This window comes from Mercenaria mercenaria, chromosome 13 (genome assembly GCF_021730395.1).
Source record: "Mercenaria mercenaria strain notata chromosome 13, MADL_Memer_1, whole genome shotgun sequence".
NCBI classification, from domain to species: domain Eukaryota; kingdom Metazoa; phylum Mollusca; class Bivalvia; order Venerida; family Veneridae; genus Mercenaria; species Mercenaria mercenaria.
Window position 1 is genome coordinate 81,546,456 of NC_069373.1, and position 20,552 is coordinate 81,567,007.

Here is a 20,552-nt window from a genome sequence, read left to right on the forward strand (position 1 = left end):
AGAATTGTTTGAGTATCCACAAAATATAAATACATCAAACAGACCTATTTTTTTTCGCTTTCAACAATAGGTATGTTATATGATGTCTTTTATATAAAGTTATTTTTAATTTTATGAATAATCGTCGCATAAAGACAACTTCAAAATTATTTTGAGGCTGTCCAGATATTGTGCGCAATTTAAAGATACAAACTACATACCGGTTTTGATAATGTTATGTTTATTTTTTTCTTTAAATAGTTTGACAAGTATGAGAATATCTTAGAAATTCAAATGTATTATGAAACAATAACGATTGTTAATGATATATATTAGCATACTTTTTTATTTGTAACTATTATTATTGTACATTATTGATGTTTTTAAAGAAAATAAACGGACTGCTTCAGTAGTTCCAAAAAAAAAAACAATAAAATCTTAGACGAGTTCGATATTGGGTCATCTGGGGTCAAAAACTAGGTCACAAGGTCAATTCAAAGGAAAAACTTGTTAACACTCTAGAGGTCACAATTTTCGCCCAATCTTAATGAAACTTGGTCAGAATGTTACTCTCAATGAAATCTTAGACGAGTTCGATATTGGGTCATCTGGGGTCAAGAACTAGGTCACCAGGTCAAATCATAGGAAAATCTTGTTAACACTCTAGAGGTCACAATTTTGGCCCAATCGTAATGAAACTTGGTCAGAATATTACTCTCAATAAAATCTTGGAAGAGTGCGATATTGGGTCATCTGGGATCAAAAACTAGGTCACCAGGTCAAATCAAAGGAAAAGCTTGTTTACACTCTAGAGGTCACAATTTTCGCCCAATCTTGATGAAACTTGGTCAGAATATTACTCTCAATGAAATTTTGGCCAAGTTCAATATTGGATCATCTTGGGTCAAAAACTAGGTCACCTGGTCAAATCAAAGGAAAAGCTTTTTTAACACTGTAGAGGCCACATTTATGACTGTATCTTCATGAATTTTGGTCAGAATGTTAATCTTGATGGTCTCAAGGTCCAGGCTGAATCTGGGTCATGTAGGATCAAAAACTAGGTCACCAGGTCAAATCAAAGGAAAAGCTAGTTAACACTGTAGAGGCCACATTTATGACCATATCTTAATGAAACTTGGTCAGAATGTTGATCCTGATGATCTTTAGGTCAATAGATCAGGTGAGCTATACAGGACTTTCATGGCCCTCTTGTTTTATAATTGGCCAATAAAAATCAATATGAAAATGCAGGTGCTACTGTAAAGAAATTGCTATGACGGGAGTATGTTGTGACATTCTGACACTTTTGTTTATATTTATGGATGTTACTTAACAATAAACATCTGTAGGTTTTTGTATATGCAAATTTAAATCCAAGCGTTTGATACAACATATTGTATATATATATACACAATATTGTTTATACATCACTGACAGATATCACATATATGCATAATGTTACACTGCAGTAGAGAAAATTAGGTGCTTTCCAGGAGTCTTTGTATTGCACGGCTGTACTTCATTCACTGGTTATCTTGAGAACCATTTGGACTTGAGCCTTCATAGTTTATTAGATGTTTAGTCTCCAAATAATTTCTGGGTCAAAGGTCCATGTCAGTTAGGGTCAAATCCATTTTAAAGCAATATCTTAAAATCTGTTTGAACTACATACTTCAAATTTCATAGGTTGATTGGTCTCCTTTAGAAGATGACCTGTATGACTTTTGGGCCACTGGGTCAGGGTCAAAGATCAAGGTCACTTAGCATCGTATCCTTTATAGATCAATATCAGCAAATCTAATTTACCCAGTCTCCTTGAGAAGATGACCCTTAATAATTTCCGGGTCGTGGGGTCAAAGGTCAAGGTCACTTAGGGTGAAATCTATTTTAATTCCACACCCGAAGGTCTGCTTGACTTGCATACTTCCATTTTTATAGGATGGTTAGTCTCCTTTAATGGAAGACACCTATTAAACTTGAACCTGGGTCAAAGTTCAAGGTCATTTAATATCTAAGGCTATCAGTGGGGATATGTGTTTTTCAAACAGCTCTTGTTGTATTTCAGTCTACTTTTCAGCTTGTCTTGCATACTTTTAATTAATGTACCTGTCAACATGCCCAACACACATTTATGAGGAGTATATTACAGTTCAATTAATACTGTGATTTGACACTAAGAGCTGATAACTGTATTCTTGCTTCTGTATCTAAATCTTTGCAAACAGATAACACCTTTTGTGAATGATTCTATATCATAAGATTTACTAATATTAATCATAACATTTTTCTTTTCACAAATACAGGTGTTGCAATGATTCGGAGGTGAAGTCATGAGGAGTTGTGATGGCAGAAGAATGAGTGATCATTTAGCATTTTGCACAAGGGTGTACGAGTGGTCCAGTTAAACAAAGATTACAAACAATTAAAACTATAATTTGATATTACATCTACTTGTGATTGATGAATAGTGAAGACAAAATATGTTATTTTTAAAAAACAAAAAAAACAAACAAACACCAAAATAACTTGTTGTACTATATAAATGTAACGCCAGTCTAATTCAAGCAATGGATACTGTGCTCAAACACACAATTGATAGTACATACACAAGTATATATTGTATAGACTGTGCTAAAAGACTGTGATTTTTTATCTTTTTAAGAACACACCATTACAAGGATTTTTAACTAAATAGTAGTAATATAATATATGTCAGAATGTATATACCAATATTATGACAATTAAATGGAATAGAATAAATATAAAGATAATTCATGATAATCAAAATTAAGATAATTTAGTACCGATGTGGAAAAAACAAATACAAATGGGCCTGAGAAGCGACAACGCTTAACATCTAATGATGTTCCGGGCTTCTACTCTACATGAACTACATGAAATTAAACGATTTTCCTGCCTGTTTTTCTAACGGCTTTTTTACCCCAGTTCAATAATATCTTATCGTCACCATCAAACTGGCTACATAAATACTTACAACGCCTTCTAGGCTAACTGTTATCTTTAAATAACGTCAAAGAACAGTGCGTGCGTTTTGTAAACAAATATTGTGCAGACGAGGGCCTGACAGACAACAGCTGAAGGCAGAAAACGAGAAACACACCACTGTCGGATGTTGACTTCACATACATGTGACAGTATTGACTAAAACTTCAAGAGGAAATTCAATCAATAACTGACACAGGAAACGTAAATTTGACGAATCGCTTTGACAGTGTGACATATTGTTTGAACAAAGCAAAAGAGAAAATGAAGTTAAAACTTGGCAGTGTGATGCTCTTACTTTCTTGCAGCCTTCAGCAGTCACTCTGGGGAATTTTAGCTTCTGTTCCACAGACTACTGTAAATAAATGTAAAAATAAGATCAGTACAGAGGGTGCACCAACACAGCGAGTACAGATGACACGCAGGATACCAGCAAGATGTTCTGGGTGGGACGAGGCATGGTCCTGGATCTCTAATAAGGACTGTAGAACCAAGTACATACTGGACTATGTGGCGTTGACAGTGCTGTATAGAAAGTGGATCAGGAGGACTGTGAAGAAGAAGTGGCAACACAAACAGAGACTGGACATTTCAACCTTGCTGAGGAGAAGTATCTGGCCATAGCCTTTGGTTCCGCAACTGTTGCTTTACTTATACTCATAGTGATCATTGTAATCAGTGTTGTCAGGCGTGGCAGTAACAGATGTAGAACATGTTCCTCTGGTCCTGCATATATTTCTGCAAATGCTTCCGAGAGGGAATATCTAGATGCCAGTAATACAGCTGGCAATGAGTATGTTGGTGATGAGTTCAAACTTGCCGAACCTATGTACGAAGAGATCCATGATCGTACAACTGCCAAGAAAAAGCTGGAATTTAATGACGATATGAAACCAGCCCATTACCAAAATTTACCAGAAGAGGAGGGAGCTGAGAAGAATGGTGCTAAAAATTTACCACCTAATGGTGTTCAAGGGAGGCCGGTAACACCAAGTGCCCCATATGAGGAAGAATTACAACAGACTTCTCGTAAATGTGTGCCAAACGATTATAGTGTATTCGTAGATAAACTACAAACATCTGGAATTACTGATCAAGTAGGGAAAGATAATGACAATTTCAATACTGGAGAAAATATAATAGAAAATGCAGATTGAGAATGTAAAGAACTTGAAAATGTGAAGCCTGAATCAGATGAAAGTAATGAACAAGCACAAGATATTGAGATGGTTAACAGTACTGGACTGCCTTCTTACCCAAGTAAAACAATTAATGATTCAAAGGATTGTGTATTAGCTGAGTCGGAGGATAAATTCTCTCACAATTCCTCACATTCCTATGAAAATCTCAACAAAACAGGAACTGCATCCGGAGATTATGAATCTCTGGCTACCAATGACCCTTGTGTTAGTTCACAAGCAATGCTCCAAGAGCAAACATGTGACTAGTGTTTTGAGTTTGGTGTCCGACGGTGATGAATCGTCTTTAAAATGTGTAAATATAGACAATATGGGCACGTGACTCGAACATTTGATCCCAATTTCAACAACACCGACCAGATGTCGCATTAAGTAGCACGGTTGTATAGGTACTTCTGTGAGTTGATGCTAAAATTCCCAGTGAGTCAACAGTTCTATTTTCCTTTGCTCTTAAAAACGCCTACTTAAAAACATCAAGACTTTACAAATCTAAAGTACCCTTACAACTTAAAGTGCAAACACGACAGTTGAGGGTCTCCCACCAAGACGATCATTTCTGTGCCGCCCAATATAAATACATGCGCCAATTTGCAAAAAAGTTTCGAGATAATGTCACCTTTTTAAGCATTGACGACAAGTCAAAAGTGGACTTTGGTGAACCAGGGCAGTATGCTGCATCAGGTGTAAGGGGTAAGAAGAGCTTAGTACCATCTGGTTCCAGTTTGGCAGCACTTGATCATGATGTTGGATGTAAAGGTTCTCTGACAACATCAGTTTGTTTAAACATCAATATTCCCATTGAAAAGGATAAATCGTTTTACCAAGGTGAAGTACATGTAATTTATAAAGATTCAGTCTTTCAGCCAAGTAGTCCGTGGAGACATACGGCAGAACTCCAAGGTCTTCTCCGGAAGATGGGAGAAAATGATGCTGTTAAGCCGATACTTCTAATATTTTCAGATGGAGGACCTGACCACAGAGTCACATACCACTCTGTTAAACTTGCTCTAATCTTGTTTAAAAATCTAGACTCGGATTTTCCAATAGCTGGTAGAACAGCACCAGGACATTCCTGGTTAAACCCAGTGGAAAGAATCATGTCAGTACTCAACATAGCCATGCAGAATGCTGCTCTGGCCAGGACTTAGGAGTGCACACTCTATGTCAGAAATAAGAACAAAGGCAGAGAAGGTTCCTGAGCTTAAACAAGCTTGGATCACCTCAGTTGAGCCAATTATACAACTGCTTCGACATCGCACAGAAAGGATGACTCTCAAGGATGTTCCTTTTCAAACACATGACGCAGCTCCTGAGGAAGTGGTTCAAGCATTAGAAAGACAGGTACAGGCGGACATAGACCCAAACATAAGCTGTGCGCATTACCTTCAAAAAGACCTCAGTTCAAAAGCAGGTATTACTACTATTGGCATTTAATCAGCATGTCAAATCTTGGCTATTCTTAAAGTTTAATATTAATACTAAGTGTTGTAAAACTTTCATTAAAAGAAAGTTTTTCTGACAAAGGCAATTGTGTTTTAAAGACATATAAATTAAAACATAGCATTCAGTGTCTGTACAATTTAAACTGATATTGTCAGAATGAAACTTTTAGAACAATATATCTGAAGTGACACCAAGTACAATCATTTTGCAGAAATGAGAAAATTGTCCTATACCTCTCAAGTTCTCTTGGTTCTATTTTTCAGAGTATCAGAGGTTTCTTAAGGAACACTGCATTGAAAGACACTATGTTTTCCAAATCCGAAAGTGTGACAAACCCGAGTGCTGCAGACTTAAACGAGGGCCTGATGTTCCAAGGCGGCCAGATCCAGTATTGTCAAATGATAACAAACACTTCAAACAGTTTGACAAGGTTCTTGGACAAGACACAACGGACAGTGATAGGCCATCAGCTAAGAATACAAATGTTACAGCTGTGGCAGAACAATTACAGGTATTTACTTTAAGAAAATAAAGTTTTTAATAAAAAGCTTAATATTTACTTAATGAATAGATTTAAGATTAAATGCCAAGGTGTTTCTATTCTTTAGGTTTTGACATTATGAATAAAATGAAAATGGTCATCTATTTTTTTGCCAAATGTGATATTAAATTTATATAATATTATTTCCTGTTTATTAAATATTAACTAAGCTATCGGACTCAAGGCTTATGAAGGCTAAATGTTTGCATCTTTACAATGACCTTAGGACAGTACTGGAACAGTGAAGGTTAGTCAGATCCCCTTGATTTTAAATATCATTCAATGTTTTCATGTGTAATTTAAATTACAGTCAATTTTTTTTCGACACATGTATCCTTTTTTATCAGGGAGTGAAGAACAGTGTCCTCACAGGGCAGAATGTTAGAAAGACTGTCACTTGTATTGAATGCACTAAGCCCCGTTGTGTCTCTGCTCAGAAGGCTCTAAATTTCAGGGAATCTCGGACATTAACCAGGCAACTGGAAAAATATGATTACACTTGTGGTGCTCTTATTGCACCTGAAGGTATGAACACAGTCAAATAAAGCAAAATTATCATTTATTGAATTATTCACTTTAATACTAATGTTCTTTGCATATATATATATATATATACATAATTGATACTTATAAATATAATACTATATTAATTTTTTAAAAAAAATAATTTACAAATACATTTAGATTAGTCATCTACAATACTTCTCTAGCTACAAATAAATGCTCATACATGTATGTATGCATCAAAAATGAAGTTATAATTTAAAATATTCTTGCACTGAGTCTCTTTTTTCATCCTGAAATACTTTGAATAATCTGATATAAATGTGCTACAACTGCATATATTTTATACCTTGACTTTGGAAATCATATATCAAACTGTGATGCTGATTTGTGTTAAATTTCTAACTTTCAGGTGATGTATTACATGGAAAAGTATTTGTACGTCTTCAGCTTAGCTGCAGTTCACCCATAGAATTGGCATACTATGCTACAACCATGAATGTGAGGAAAGACGTCTGCAGCTTTTGTGCTGCAGAAAATGCTCAAAAGGATCCAGCATTAGTGCTGAAATACAGGGTAGTTTTACCCCTCTGCCAGGCTTGCAATACAGCTGGAAAGGAAACACTGAAAAGAAATCCTATTAAAACATAACATTACAAGACATTGATAAACACAACACTCCCAATGCAATCAGTTTTAAGATAGTGTACCTTTTATTGACATTAATATATAGACAGTGCAACTAGTAACTTAAGAGCACTAGATTTGCTAATTAATAGTTTTGAAGCGGGAACTTTTAACAGAATGTTTTATGGATGTTTGATTTGTAAGAAACAGTGTTTTAGACTTTATTTCATGAAAAGTTGGTGTCTATGTCCCTTAATTAATAAAAAACAAGAACCACTAAATGTTTTAGTCTTCCACTAATTGTATCTTCAAGATTGTTCAATGTATATGAGCGTATGTTAAAATCACCTTTTTTCAAAAAAAAAAAAAAAATAATTTACCTACCTACCTACCCACCCCCAGATGGTGTGGTGGAGATTCACATTACCAACATTGAATACAAAGATTAATTTTATGTACTGATTCTTTTATTTTTAAATTCTCAATAATTAGCAAGTAATTTTACAAACAAAATCTTTATAATATAATTTTAACGCACCTTTGTCCAGAGTAAAAGACTGTACTCTCCTTTTTGTAATTTCCTAAACGAATCTCAAAAAAGCGGCTAATAACATGTGTATTTATAAGGCATTTTCCCGCCGAAAGACAAAATTGTTCAAGAAAAGTATGAAAATCATGAAAAGTGTGAATTTTTCCCGCCTTTAAATTGATAATAATGAGGAGCAAAGACATATAACAAATATTATGTAATGAGAGGAGCAAACAATACAGAATAGTTACATATTAACATTTGTTCATTATCCTTCAATATACTGACATGTAAATGCTTACAAATGAATGTATTCTTATACATAAACTTTCTCAAAATAACTTCATTACGTCAAAGTAACATTTAAACAAAATACAAAAATATCGTGTATTTCACGACACTCCCGCCAAGGAAAGAAATAAAGTGTTCAAAGATTATTAACACACTAGGCATACACAATGCAATGTAAACAATCGTTAGTTTTCTGAATAAAACCATTCATCGGTGATAAGAAATCTTTCAATATGTATGACCTCATCATTTCTATATGTATAAACAGTTTGAGCTGTGATTGACTGCATTACTACGACTCTTTTAATGTTTTCAGTCGTGTCTACATTTAAAATTTGAATGTCATCAGGATCTGACTCTATATATTCTTCTCTGGATATGTCATCATCATTTACTACAATATCTTCATCACTATTTTCATTAGTCATTTCAGCACTTTCTTCACAATCATTCTCAGCTATTTTATCTTCTTTATCATTCAAGTCACTTTTTATGTCTCTGTTTATCACTATGTTGTCATCAATATCTTGCTCTGTTTCATCTGCAATCATTATATCATCAGTTTCATATTCACACCAATCATCTTCATTCAGCTTCTTGCCATTATTTTCAACTTTGTCTTCCTCTTTTCCTTCTCCATCACTCATATCTCTCTGGTAGAGCCTACTATATAATTCATCAATATCGTTCGCATGTATTTCGAATTCCATTTCCTCATTTCCACTCTCTGTCTCATCTTCGTAGCTTACCTTTCTCTCTTTTCTTCTTTATCCTTTACACACACACCATCATTTTTCTCTTTTTTCTCTTCATCAATCTCATTTTCATCACCTACTGAAACACATTCCTCACTTCTGGAAACACCACCATCACTGCTTGAATCATTATCTTCACTGCTTGAATCATTATCATCACTGCTTGAATCATTATCATCACTGCTTGAATCTTTATCATCACTTCCTGAATCACTGCCATCACTATTTGAATCACGACTATCACTACTAACATCCTCAGTCATCTTTTCACTAACATTTCGAACCACTCTTCTGTCTTCCATGCTCTCATCTGAATTTATATCTTCATAACATCTGGCCTCCGCCTGGTTAGTGTTGACTTCCATTAAACCAAAAATTGCTTCTGAGCTAGCGTCATGACTGTTTAATTTGTGAACAAACTTCAAATGTCGTGTCAAGTAGCTTCGTCTGTTGAATTCACTTGAACAACGCTGACACTTAATGAAGGTACTTTTAAGATGAACTTCATTTGTGTGGCGGGTCAAATTCCTCTTATAAGCAAAATGCCTATTGCAGATATCACAAGTAAACATCTAAAAGTATAAAAAAAATATATATTATATTACAAATACCAATAATTGAAGTGAATAAAACTTCAAACTCTTTTATAAATCTCACAAGGAATATCACTATTACAGAATATGTATCACAAAAAAAAAAAACATAAATGGATAATCATTACATGTATTGATCATTGATACTCCATAAACCATACAGAATGTAATCATAGATCAAATTTCACACAGAAAAACGATTTATTGCCAATAATAGTATTCTCAAAGAAGACATACTGTATGTCAGCTCACAAAGAATTACACTATAACTGCGCATGTACAAGACATATAAAACCAATTAATTAATCATCACAACATATTTGGATCCTTTAGTCTCGGTATAATCCATACATGAATGTGTTCATGAAATACTGTCTTTACATTTTACACAACAAACACTTCGCTCTATTTGATAAAGACCTTCACATCTAACTGAAATCTAGATCTCTACATAAAATTCCTAAAATATCACAATCATAGAATATATAGCACACTTAAAACATAATTTCATATATACAATATATCTGGATCCCTTAGTTTCCAAACAGTCCAAATATATAAGCATAGGACACTGTCTTTGAATATCACAAAACACTTTACTTTACTGAATCAGTTCATCTGAACGGAATTCATTTAATCATTATTAAACAATTCCTTGATCTTTCTTTTGGCATCATCTGAAGCCTTGCGAGCAAAAGGATTACTTGGTTCCACAAAGGAGCACACAGGCGCGGCTCCTTTTTGATCATCTGCCAGTTTCTTCATCTCGGAATATCTCTGGCTGACACACTCAACTGGGTATAGCAAATTAAGAGGTCTGCCAAGAACTTTCCCAGTCGCTGTATTTACTTTTGCAGATCTAATCTGCCCATCCCGACTTTGAAGTAACTCACAAATTCGTCCCATTCTCCAAACTCCACGTGGCAAGTTTTCTTTAATTAGAACCACATCTCCAACCTGAGCGCAGTAAGGTGATTGTGTTTTCTTGGATTTCAGTTCTGACTGCATTCGCTCACGAAGGTTTGTTAAGTACTCTTCTCTCCATATCTTCCAGAATTCGTTTAAAACATGTTGACCTTTTCTCCAAATTGACAAAAGTTTTACACTTGTAATTTCATACGGTGAATAGTCAGAATCCATGTCTTCTGTAGTTGTTGTTGGAATGCCAGTTTTCGGGTTCAAACCCAGAAATTGATTTGGTGTCAGTGTAATATTTGAGTTAATGTCATCGTTGACATACACCAACGGTCTTGAATTCACTGTTGCCTCAACTTCTTTCAATAATGTTTGCATTTGGATCAAAGTAAGGATTTTATGACCTAAAGATTTACGAAGAGATCTTTTTACAATTCCAACCAATCTTTCATATGCTACTCCCATCCATGGAGCTAATTCAACGATGAATTTCCATTTTATTCTACAATTTGCAACATAAGATTGCACTTCATCACTTGCACAAACATTTCTCCAAATGATGTTTATAGTTTCACTTGCTGATTTAAATTGAGATGCATTATCACTAAGGATTTTTGTTGGTGTACCTCTTTGTGATACAAAGCGTTTGAATCCAAATAGGAATTCTTCTGCAGACATGTCTTGTAAAAGCTCCATATGGATAGCTCGAGTAACCAAACACGTGAAAAGACATACCCATGTTTTTCGTGGTCCATCCGTTGTCTTAATTAGGAGTGGTCCGAAATAATCTAGTCCAATTCTTGAAAAGGGAGTTGATTTTTGTACTCTTGAAGACGGCAACGGTGAGAATGGTGGCATTTTGTAAGGTCCACCTTCAAAATATCGACAAGTTCTACATTTCCGTAACACAGATTTCACCACGGAACGTCCTTGTGGAATCCAAAATCTGAATCGTATTTGAGAAAGTGTCTGAGAAACACCTATGTGAAAATTTTGTTTATGAATCTTTTCAACAAGCAGGACTGTAAACCAGTCACTTTTTGGGAGTAAAATTGGTTGTCTTGCACCTTCTGTCAATCCAGAATTTTCTAATCTTCCTTTACTCCTAAGAATTCCGTCTTCATCGATGAAAAGTCATAGCTGTCTTTGCAGTGTTGTCCTTTTCATATTATATATTCCAGTGATAGTTTCACTGAAATGTTTCTTCTGTAAATACATGATCCACATTTTCTCTGAAGTTTACAGTTCTTTAGATGTCAATAAATCACTTTCGCACTGTTGTTTCCTGATTTTGTTTATGAATCGTAAGGCAAAAGCAGTAACTCGGAGCAATTTGTCAACAGAAGAGAACTTTTTACATGCTATTCCAAACGGAGCGCAGATACAGCCATGGGCGAGTTCGTTATGTACTATATTTGAAACTAACAATCTTTCTTCGTCATGAAAAACGGTTTCTATTTTTTCTGACATACGTTTCTTTTCTTCACTATTTTCTATGTCTGTATCTATATCTTCAACATCTGTTTTCTCTTCTTTAGACATTTCGAAGCTTTCTGTTAGCCACGTTGGACCATTCCACCAAAGTTTGTTGTTGTATAAGTCGTTTATTGTTGCTCCTCTCGTTGCAACGTCCGCTGGATTTTCCTTAGAATGTATATAACTTATCCTTGTTGCATCATATGTCTTGATCTCCTTGATTCTATTATTCACGAACATAGGTAGAGTTCTATTTGTTTACAACCATCCTATCACACATTGTGAGTCTGTCCGAATATATGAGCCATTTATCTCAAGTTTCAATTGCTCCTGTACAAATCGCAAACACCTCACACCAATTAAGACACCCATTAATTCTAGCCGTGGAACTGACGTTGTTTTAACAGGTGCTAACCGTAATTTGGCAAACACAAGATCAACTTTAACCATATTACTACTTTTCTGATGAAGGTATATAGTTGTTGCGTATGACTTCAGAGATGCATCGCAAAAGCACAATAAAGTGTATGTAATATGCTCCTCATGTTTCATTGATAGGCATCTTTGGAATGAAAACTTGGAAATCTTGCTTACGTCTGAAATTATTTCTGACCAAGATTCTTTTATTTTTTCATCTTCTATCACATCATCCCATGAAAGACTTTTCTTCCAAAGATCTTGTAACAGTAATTTTCCTTTCAGCAATGTAGGAGTATACATTCCCAACGGATCAAATACTGACGCTATCACCTTGAGAATAAATCTCTTTGTCAAGTTACTGTTCTCACTTTGGATGTTAGGACGTTTAATTGATAGTGTATCAATTTCATAATTCCAAGTATGACCAAGAACACTTGTATCTTTCATTTCAGCTCGATCTTGCATTGCTATTGAATTATTCACTATGTCACTGTTTGATAGCCATTCCCTTAAATTCATGGAAGCATCATTGAATATGTCCTTAGCTTTCAAATATAGTTCAATAGCACCTGTTTCTAATTTTGCCCCGGTCACAACGTTGTCAACATAGATGTCATTTTTAATCTGATAAGCTATCTCTGTTTCATAATTTTCTAAATGACTTTCAACCGTCGCACCAAGTAAAAATGGACTCGATATCACGCCGAATGGTATGCGACAGAATCTAAATTCTTGTATATTTTCTCTATCAGTTGACGGATTTTTGCATGATTTTAACCAAAGGAATCTAGTGACATCCCGTTCACTTTCTTGTTAGCCTATTTGAAGGAATGCCTTTTCGATGTCCGCTATGATAGCTATATTATGTAGGCAAAATCTCATCAAAAGTCCACATAAATCATGGAGAAGTACTGGTCCTCGATACAAGCATTCATTTAAACTGTTGTATTCTGGTTTACATTTAGAAGAAGCATCATATCCTATGCGTACTTTTGTTGACTTTTGAGGATTTATCACTGCATGATGTGGTATATAGTGTGTCCTATCTCCTTTAGTATCATTCACTTCCTCTATAATTCCTTTCCTTAGTTGCTCCTGAATAACAGAATCATACTTTTCCAACAGTTCTGGTTTATTTCTTAACCTTTTAACACACGATTTTAATCGCCCAAAAGACAGTTCTTTATTCACTGGCAACACTTCTTTCCCTTCCTTCCAAGGCCATGTGACGTAATATCTTCCGTTTTCAAATTGTAAAGTTTGCTTGAATTCTTTCATGATCTCTTTATCCTCAGATGTAACTTTGTTATCCACAACACCTATTGCCTCAGTGTTCCAAAGATCTTCGAATTCCGGTTTCGTAGGAATTGAACTATCAATACTCTGAAAACCTTGTGTTTTAGTTCCACTGTTTCCGTATGTTAAAATCAACATATTTCTTTCGCTTCCTGTTTCATCACAATTTTCGTCTGTTCTTCCTGTAAGTAACCAACCTAATTTAGATCCAAGCAGGTACAAACCAGGTTGAATTTCAATTCTTTGAGACAATATAATAGCAAGATAGAAATCATAGCCTATTAGTAATTCAACACTAGAATACTCACAGTCCTTTGGAATAGTGTCTGCTAGATCTACACTATTGATTATGTTTTTTACGTCATCCTTTTTCAACACATTTATTTGTCTCCTTTGAATAGTCCCACTTATGACAGGAACAATGTTTGCACTTATGTTCATATACTCCCCACTTTTCAATTTCAGACGTATTGTTGTTGATTGTGTGCGAACTGTTTTTATATCTTTGCTTCCAAATGTCACCAACTTTATTTCTTCCTCCTTTTCTTTCTTTAGGTTTAGTTTCTCTGCTAACTTCTCCGTAATATATGTCCTTTGTGATCCGCAATCTAAGAGAATTCTCACTTCAGCACATTTGTTGTGATCAGGACTCCCGACCTCTGCTTTAGCGGTTTGCATCAACACCATCTCTCCTGAAGATACCATTACATTTTCTTCAGATAAGTTAGCTACCTCAGTAGGTTTTTCATCTTCATTTTTGGCTTGTGTCGTTTCTCCTGATACACTGACTGTTTCTCTCTTCGCTGACCTTTGAACTTTTTTGGACAAAGACTTCGGTGATGTACATTTGATTTGTCACAGTAAACACATATTCTATTACTTTTGCAGTCAGAAGATGTGTGCCCTTCTCTTAAACATCTAAAACAACACCCCTTTAGTTTTGTTTTTCTCTCATCAATGGTTTGGTATTTAACACATTCATCACTCCAGTGATTCTGGTTGCAATATCTACATGTCCTAGCAGACTGAAACGAAGAACCGTGTTTTTCATTCACAACTAATGCTCCTCCTGAATAGTTTGCCGTGGACTGACCTTTATAACCACTGAAATTACTCAAAGGTTTACTTATTGGAGGTCTTGATTTATTTACATATTGAACTGAGTCACCTAGAGGTTTTGGTTTGTCAGATTTTTCCCTTGAAACTATGTACTGACGGATCAAATCACGCAAGTTTTGAATAGATCACTTATTGTCAGCACCTTTCTGTAGTTCAAGTTGAAGAAGAACTTCACTGGGAAGCTTGCTCCTAATCATAAACACGAACACGTGTTGTTCTAAATTTTCATGCATCACTTCTAAACTTCTTAAATGACGTTCAGTCTTGTCAAAAAAGAATCTCAATCATTCTGTAGTATTCTTCGGTGGTATGACATTCATGATACCTTTGTAGTGTAAATCAATTATATCCTGTTGGTCGCCAAATCTTTCGCGAATAATCTGAATTGCTACACTATAATTCTCGTTTGATAATGTCAAACCAGCAATAGCACTTCCGGCTTCACCCACTAATTTTCCCTTTAAATTGAACTTATCTACAGGTGAAAGTCTATCATTTTTGTGTATGGCACTTTCAAAAGAATCCCAGAATTCAGTCCATTGAAGTCGATTTCCATTAAAAGAGACCATATCCAATTTTGGCAATTTCACCGTGTTTGCACTTTTAATCTTCAAATTGTGTTGTTTTTCGAAAAACTGTTGTTGTATCTCCATTTGCTCCTCATTCCTCTTTTGTTGTTTTTCAAAAAAAATCTTGTTGCATCTTCATTTGAAGTTCACACATTTTTTGTACTACAGTATCAGCTTCTTTATTTACCTCTGGTTTCGGTTCTTCATTTTGTTTCGTAATGTCCTTTTGAACGCTTTCAATTTTATACACAACACTCATTGCTTTATCCTGCAAGACTGAATCATTGTCTATCACTGTTTGTAAGAATTCACTATCACTATCTCCGATGGCTAGTGCAATTTTTTCAGACTGAATAGCCAGCTTTTCCATGTAAGCATTGATCTTTAACTTGCATTCCTGTAATTTGTGTTCTAATTCAGTATGTTCCTCGCTTACCATCAATTCTGATCTAGACACCATTGGGTACTCTCCATTTTCAATCTCTTTATTCAGAAAATTATAAAAACGTGTCCGTACACCTTTTACATATGACAAATTAGTATCTCCCATCATGAATTATTCACACCTGTATTCCACTTAATGAAATAGAATTGATATAAACTATATCATAACAAAAATGTACTCACGTTTCCTTGTTATTTCTCACTTAACAATTTTCAAGTGTCGTATCCGTTCTCCCAGTTTTCTTTTCACAACTAGAGGTCACCAGTCTTTCCACTTCCAGAATTTTACATCACTTGCATTTTTCTCTTTGAATCACGTTTAAAATTCCCTTTGGAAACACTTTTTATCCGGTTCGCGGGACCATTTCAATGTGGTGGAGATTCACATTACCAACATTGAATGCAAAGATTAATTTTATGTACTGATTCTTTTATTTTTAAATTCTCAATAATTAGCAAGTAATTTTACAAACAAAATCTTTATAATATAATTTTAACGCACCTTTGTCCAAAGTAAAAGACTGTACTCTCCTTTTTGTAATTTCCTAAACGAATCTCAAAAAAGCGGCTAATAACATGTGTATTTATAAGGCATTTTCCCGCCGAAAGACAAAATTGTTTAAGAAAAGTATGAAAATCATGAAAAGTGTGAATTTTTCCCGCCTTTAAATTGATAATAATGAGGAGCAAAGACATATAACAAATATTATGTAATGAGAGGAGCAAACAATACAGAATACTTACATTGTGACAGGAATGGCCGTACCGGCGACAGTAACCATCAGAACAAATCAACACCCTTTACAATATTTACAAATTTATTTACAAAAGATGATTATTAACAATGAATAGATATGAAAAGAAAAAAAAAAAAGAAAGTTCAGTATCTCTAGATACAAAAGTTCTTATAGTTCCATTCTAATCTGACGTGACACAGTTCTTTAATTTAATTGTGAACTTTAAGTAGCACAAACAAAATGTAGCTCAAAATCCAGTCCCTTTAAACCGTGAATACGTTGATTCCGTATTGGCTCCCTATGGTGGTAGGTGATTGCATCCCTGAGCTGACTTCAGAGGATAACAAAAATCATCGTCTTTGCGGTTTACGGCACAACCATGGGACGAAAGCTCTGCGCTGGGAATATCACATCCAGGCGAGTGAAGACAAGTAAACCTCGGGCATTGTACTTCCGGATTATGACATCACCAGGAAAATCGTCTGGCGGAAGAAGCTAAAATATATAACATATGGTAAGCACCATAGCAAAACAAATAAGTCAGAGCATAAAACTGCTCCTTTGGGTACACCATACCTCCGTAGGCTCCCATAAATAATACGTGCTACTTATACAAAATATATGTGCTACTAAGTTCATACGTCACGTGATTAAAATACGTCACTAATTACTTCCATTATTACCAAAATTAATCACTTAAAAGTCTGACATTGAAGTATGAAAAAGATATGAAAAGTTTATGATGAAACATTATAGTAATGGAAATGATAAACTGCAGCCATTATTTACAACTACAAATTAACAAAATTCAATTTAAATCAAACGTTATACAATTATTTGTATCAATATAATGTCTTATGTCATACAACAAACGGACTGTGTGTATATGCAATAGACTGGCACACAATTTCATATTACAATAATATATTACATACATTGCACTAGTCTTGCCATATAGATTTATACATAACCATACAATGCAGTAATGGCGTTCCATAATTAACAAAAATGTTTGACATAAGTTTTTGAAACTGTGCTTTACAATTATCATGTTACAAATTTCAGTAAAAATCTAACCTCTTATATAAACGAAACGTTTAGACTCCTCTTTCTAAATAATATACAAAAGTCTGAAAAATTTAATAAATTATCCTAACATACCGAAACTAGCTAAAATCACATGCCGGAAAGTAAATGTTACAGAATTCTGTAGAATGAACAAAAATTTACCAAATAAAAATCGTAATGCAAAAATCATCCAAAAATCTAACAAATAAATTTCTTACCTCGATCGAGCATAAATTTCTAGCAAGAAAATAATTCAGACATAGATTCGTCTATAATGTCGGAAGGTGTTGTGCGCAAGGCATATCTAGTCCAGTCTATTTAAAGGATAATGTCCCGCCAAATACTAAATTTCATGGGATTCACGGCCTATGCGTGAACTCTTACTATTTCTATTTTCACGGGATTCACGATATAGCCGGGGAATCTAACTACTTTGGCGCAAATTTAAATTGACAATTTGAGGCCCATTATAGTGGTTTTGGGGATAAAAACACGAATTACTGAAGTTTATAAAATATCAACTTTCTTATTACTGAACAGAATTTAATGAAATTTACATGGAAATTTAAGTTATGGAATACAGAAAAACATAAGAGGTATTTTATGCGTGAAATCTGACATATACCTCAATAACTCAAAAACTTACAAAAAGATGATGCAATACCTGCATTTACACTACAGATAAAATCAGGCCCGTATGTCAATTTGTGACATACATATTAACATTTGTTCATTATCCTTCAATATACTGACATGTAAATGCTTACAAATGAATGTATTCTTATACATAAACTTTCTCAAAATAACTTCATTACGTCAAAGTAACATTTAAACAAAATACAAAAATATCGTGTATTTCACGACAGATGGTATGAGTTGGAAGTGGCAAACAAACAATTTTTAGCTCATCTGATTTTTTGAAAAAAATAAATGATGAGTTATTGTCAACACTTGAGCGGTTGTCGGCGTCGGCGTCTGCGTCGGCGTTGCCTGGTTAAGTTTTATGTTTAGCTATTGCTTTGAAACTTGGAATACTTGGTCACTATCATAAGCTGACCCTGTATAGCAATAAACATAACTCCATCTTGCTTTTTGCAAGATTTATGGACCCTTTTGTACTTAGAAAATATCAGATTTCTTGGTTAAGTTTTATGTTTAGGTCAACTTTTCTCCTAAACTATCAAAGCTATTGCTTTGAAACTTGGAATACTTGTTCACCATTATAAGCTGACCCTGTACATCAAGAAACATAACTCTATCTTGCTTTTTGCAAGAATTATTGCCCCTTTTGGACTTAGAAAATCAGTTTTCTTGGTTAAGTTTTATGTTTAGGTCAGCTTTTATCCTAAACTATCAAAGCTATTGCTTTAAAACGTGCAACACTTGTTCACCATCATAAGCTGACCCTGTACAGCAAGAAACATAACTCCATCTTGCTTTTTGCAAGATTTATGGCCCCTTTTATACTTAGAAAATATCAGATTTCTTGGTTAAGTTTTATGTTTAGGTCAACTTTTTCTCTTAAACTATCAAAGCTATTGCTTTGAAACATGCAACACTTGTTCACCATCATAAGCTGACCCTGTACAGCAAGCAACATAACTCCATCCTGCTTTTTGCAATAATTATTGCCCCTTTTGGACTAAGAAAATCATTTTCTTGGTTGAGTATTATGTTTAAGTCAACTTTTCTCATAAACTATCAAAGCTATTGCTTTAAAACTTGCAACAGTTTTTCACCATCATAAGAGGACACTGTACATCAAGAAACATAACTCTATCCTGCTTTTTGCAAGAATGATGGCCCTTTTTAGACTTAGAAAATCATGAGTAGGACAATATTTCTATTATACAAAAAATATCAGATGAGCGTCAGCACCCGCAAGGCGGTGCTCTTGTTTAAGGGTGGCCTGAACAAAGAAATGTTTTTACAGTTATACAAGTCACTAGTACGTCCACATTTGGGGTATGCATCTGTCATATGGACACCAAAATACAAGAAAGATGCAGTCGCCATAGAAAATGTGCAGAGGAGAGCCACAAGGATGCTTCATGAATTACAAGGATTAGAGTACAGCGAAAGGTTAATCCAACTAGGAATGCCAATTCTAGAGTATAGGAGAACTAGAGCAGATGTCATTGAAGTGTACAAACTAAGAAATGAACTAGATAAAACTTCCACAAACTTGCTAACTGTTAGAACTAATACTAATACAAGGGGGAACACACAGAAATTATTCAAGTCTAGAGCCAATTCTAACACAAGAAAAAATACTTTCAGTCACAGAGTAATTGACACATGAAATGCACTCCCCTCCAGTACAATTGGAGTTCCAACTCTCAACAGTTTCAAATCAAGGCTAAATAAGCACTGGTCAGGGCGGTCAAAATTCATAGCCAAGTGCTACAGCCCCTCTCAGTAAAAGTTCTTTATATTGACATAAGGGTGATAAGACTGTGCTAGGGAACAATGTTCATTTTTAGAAATTTTATTGATTGATATTTTTAAATGGCAGGCCAGTCTGAACATAAACATAGGTGCTATGGTCTTAACTTGTAAAATCTAGACTATATGACTGTGAAGATAAATTATGTTACTTTAAAAAAACAAAAAAAAAAAAACAAAAAAAAAAAACAAACAAACACCAAAATAACTTGTTGTACTATATAAATGTAACGCCAGTCTAATTCAAGCGATGGATACTGTTCTCAAACACACAATTGATAGTACATACACAAGTATATATTGTGTAGACTGTGCTAAAAAACTGTGATTTTTTATCTTTTTAAGAACACACCATTATAAGGATTTTTAACTGTAAATAGTAGTAATATAATATATGTCAAAATGTATATACCAATATTATGACAATTAAAAGGAATAGAATAAATATAAAGATAATTCATGATAATCAAAATTAAGATAATTTAGTACCAATTCGGGAAAACAAATACAAATGGGCCTAAGAAGCGACAACGCTTAACATCTAATGATGTTCCGGGCTTCTACTCTACATGAACTACATGAAATTAAACGATTTTCCT

General features: G+C 34.5%; 5 protein-coding genes across 5 annotated transcripts; 1 reads left to right on the forward strand and 4 right to left on the reverse strand.

Moving 5' to 3' along the window:
• Positions 1–5,273: 5,273 nt before the first annotated feature.
• Positions 5,274–8,373, forward strand: LOC128548073 (uncharacterized). Its single transcript, XM_053522466.1, has 4 exons — positions 5,274–5,592; positions 5,888–6,135; positions 6,513–6,690; positions 7,082–8,373. The coding sequence occupies exons 1-4, from the start codon at positions 5,307–5,309 to the stop codon at positions 7,318–7,320; spliced, it is 951 nt and encodes a 316-aa protein (XP_053378441.1). The 5' UTR covers positions 5,274–5,306; the 3' UTR covers positions 7,321–8,373.
• Positions 8,374–8,861: 488 nt separating this feature from the next.
• On the reverse strand, positions 8,862–9,236 carry LOC123529098 (uncharacterized). The gene has a single exon (XM_045309305.2). It carries the CDS (start codon positions 9,234–9,236, stop codon positions 8,862–8,864), a length of 375 nt encoding a protein of 124 aa, XP_045165240.2.
• Positions 9,237–10,097: 861 nt separating this feature from the next.
• On the reverse strand, positions 10,098–11,921 carry LOC123529097 (uncharacterized). The gene is made up of 2 exons (XM_053521011.1): positions 11,852–11,921; positions 10,098–11,449 (listed from the first exon to the last, which is right to left on the reverse strand). The coding sequence occupies exons 1-2, from the start codon at positions 11,919–11,921 to the stop codon at positions 10,098–10,100; spliced, it is 1,422 nt and encodes a 473-aa protein (XP_053376986.1).
• A 192-nt stretch (positions 11,922–12,113) lies between these two features.
• On the reverse strand, positions 12,114–12,740 carry LOC123529096 (uncharacterized). The gene has a single exon (XM_045309303.1). It carries the CDS (start codon positions 12,738–12,740, stop codon positions 12,114–12,116), a length of 627 nt encoding a protein of 208 aa, XP_045165238.1.
• A 348-nt stretch (positions 12,741–13,088) lies between these two features.
• On the reverse strand, positions 13,089–14,258 carry LOC123529093 (uncharacterized). The gene has a single exon (XM_045309297.2). It carries the CDS (start codon positions 14,256–14,258, stop codon positions 13,089–13,091), a length of 1,170 nt encoding a protein of 389 aa, XP_045165232.2.
• Positions 14,259–20,552: the final 6,294 nt, after the last annotated feature.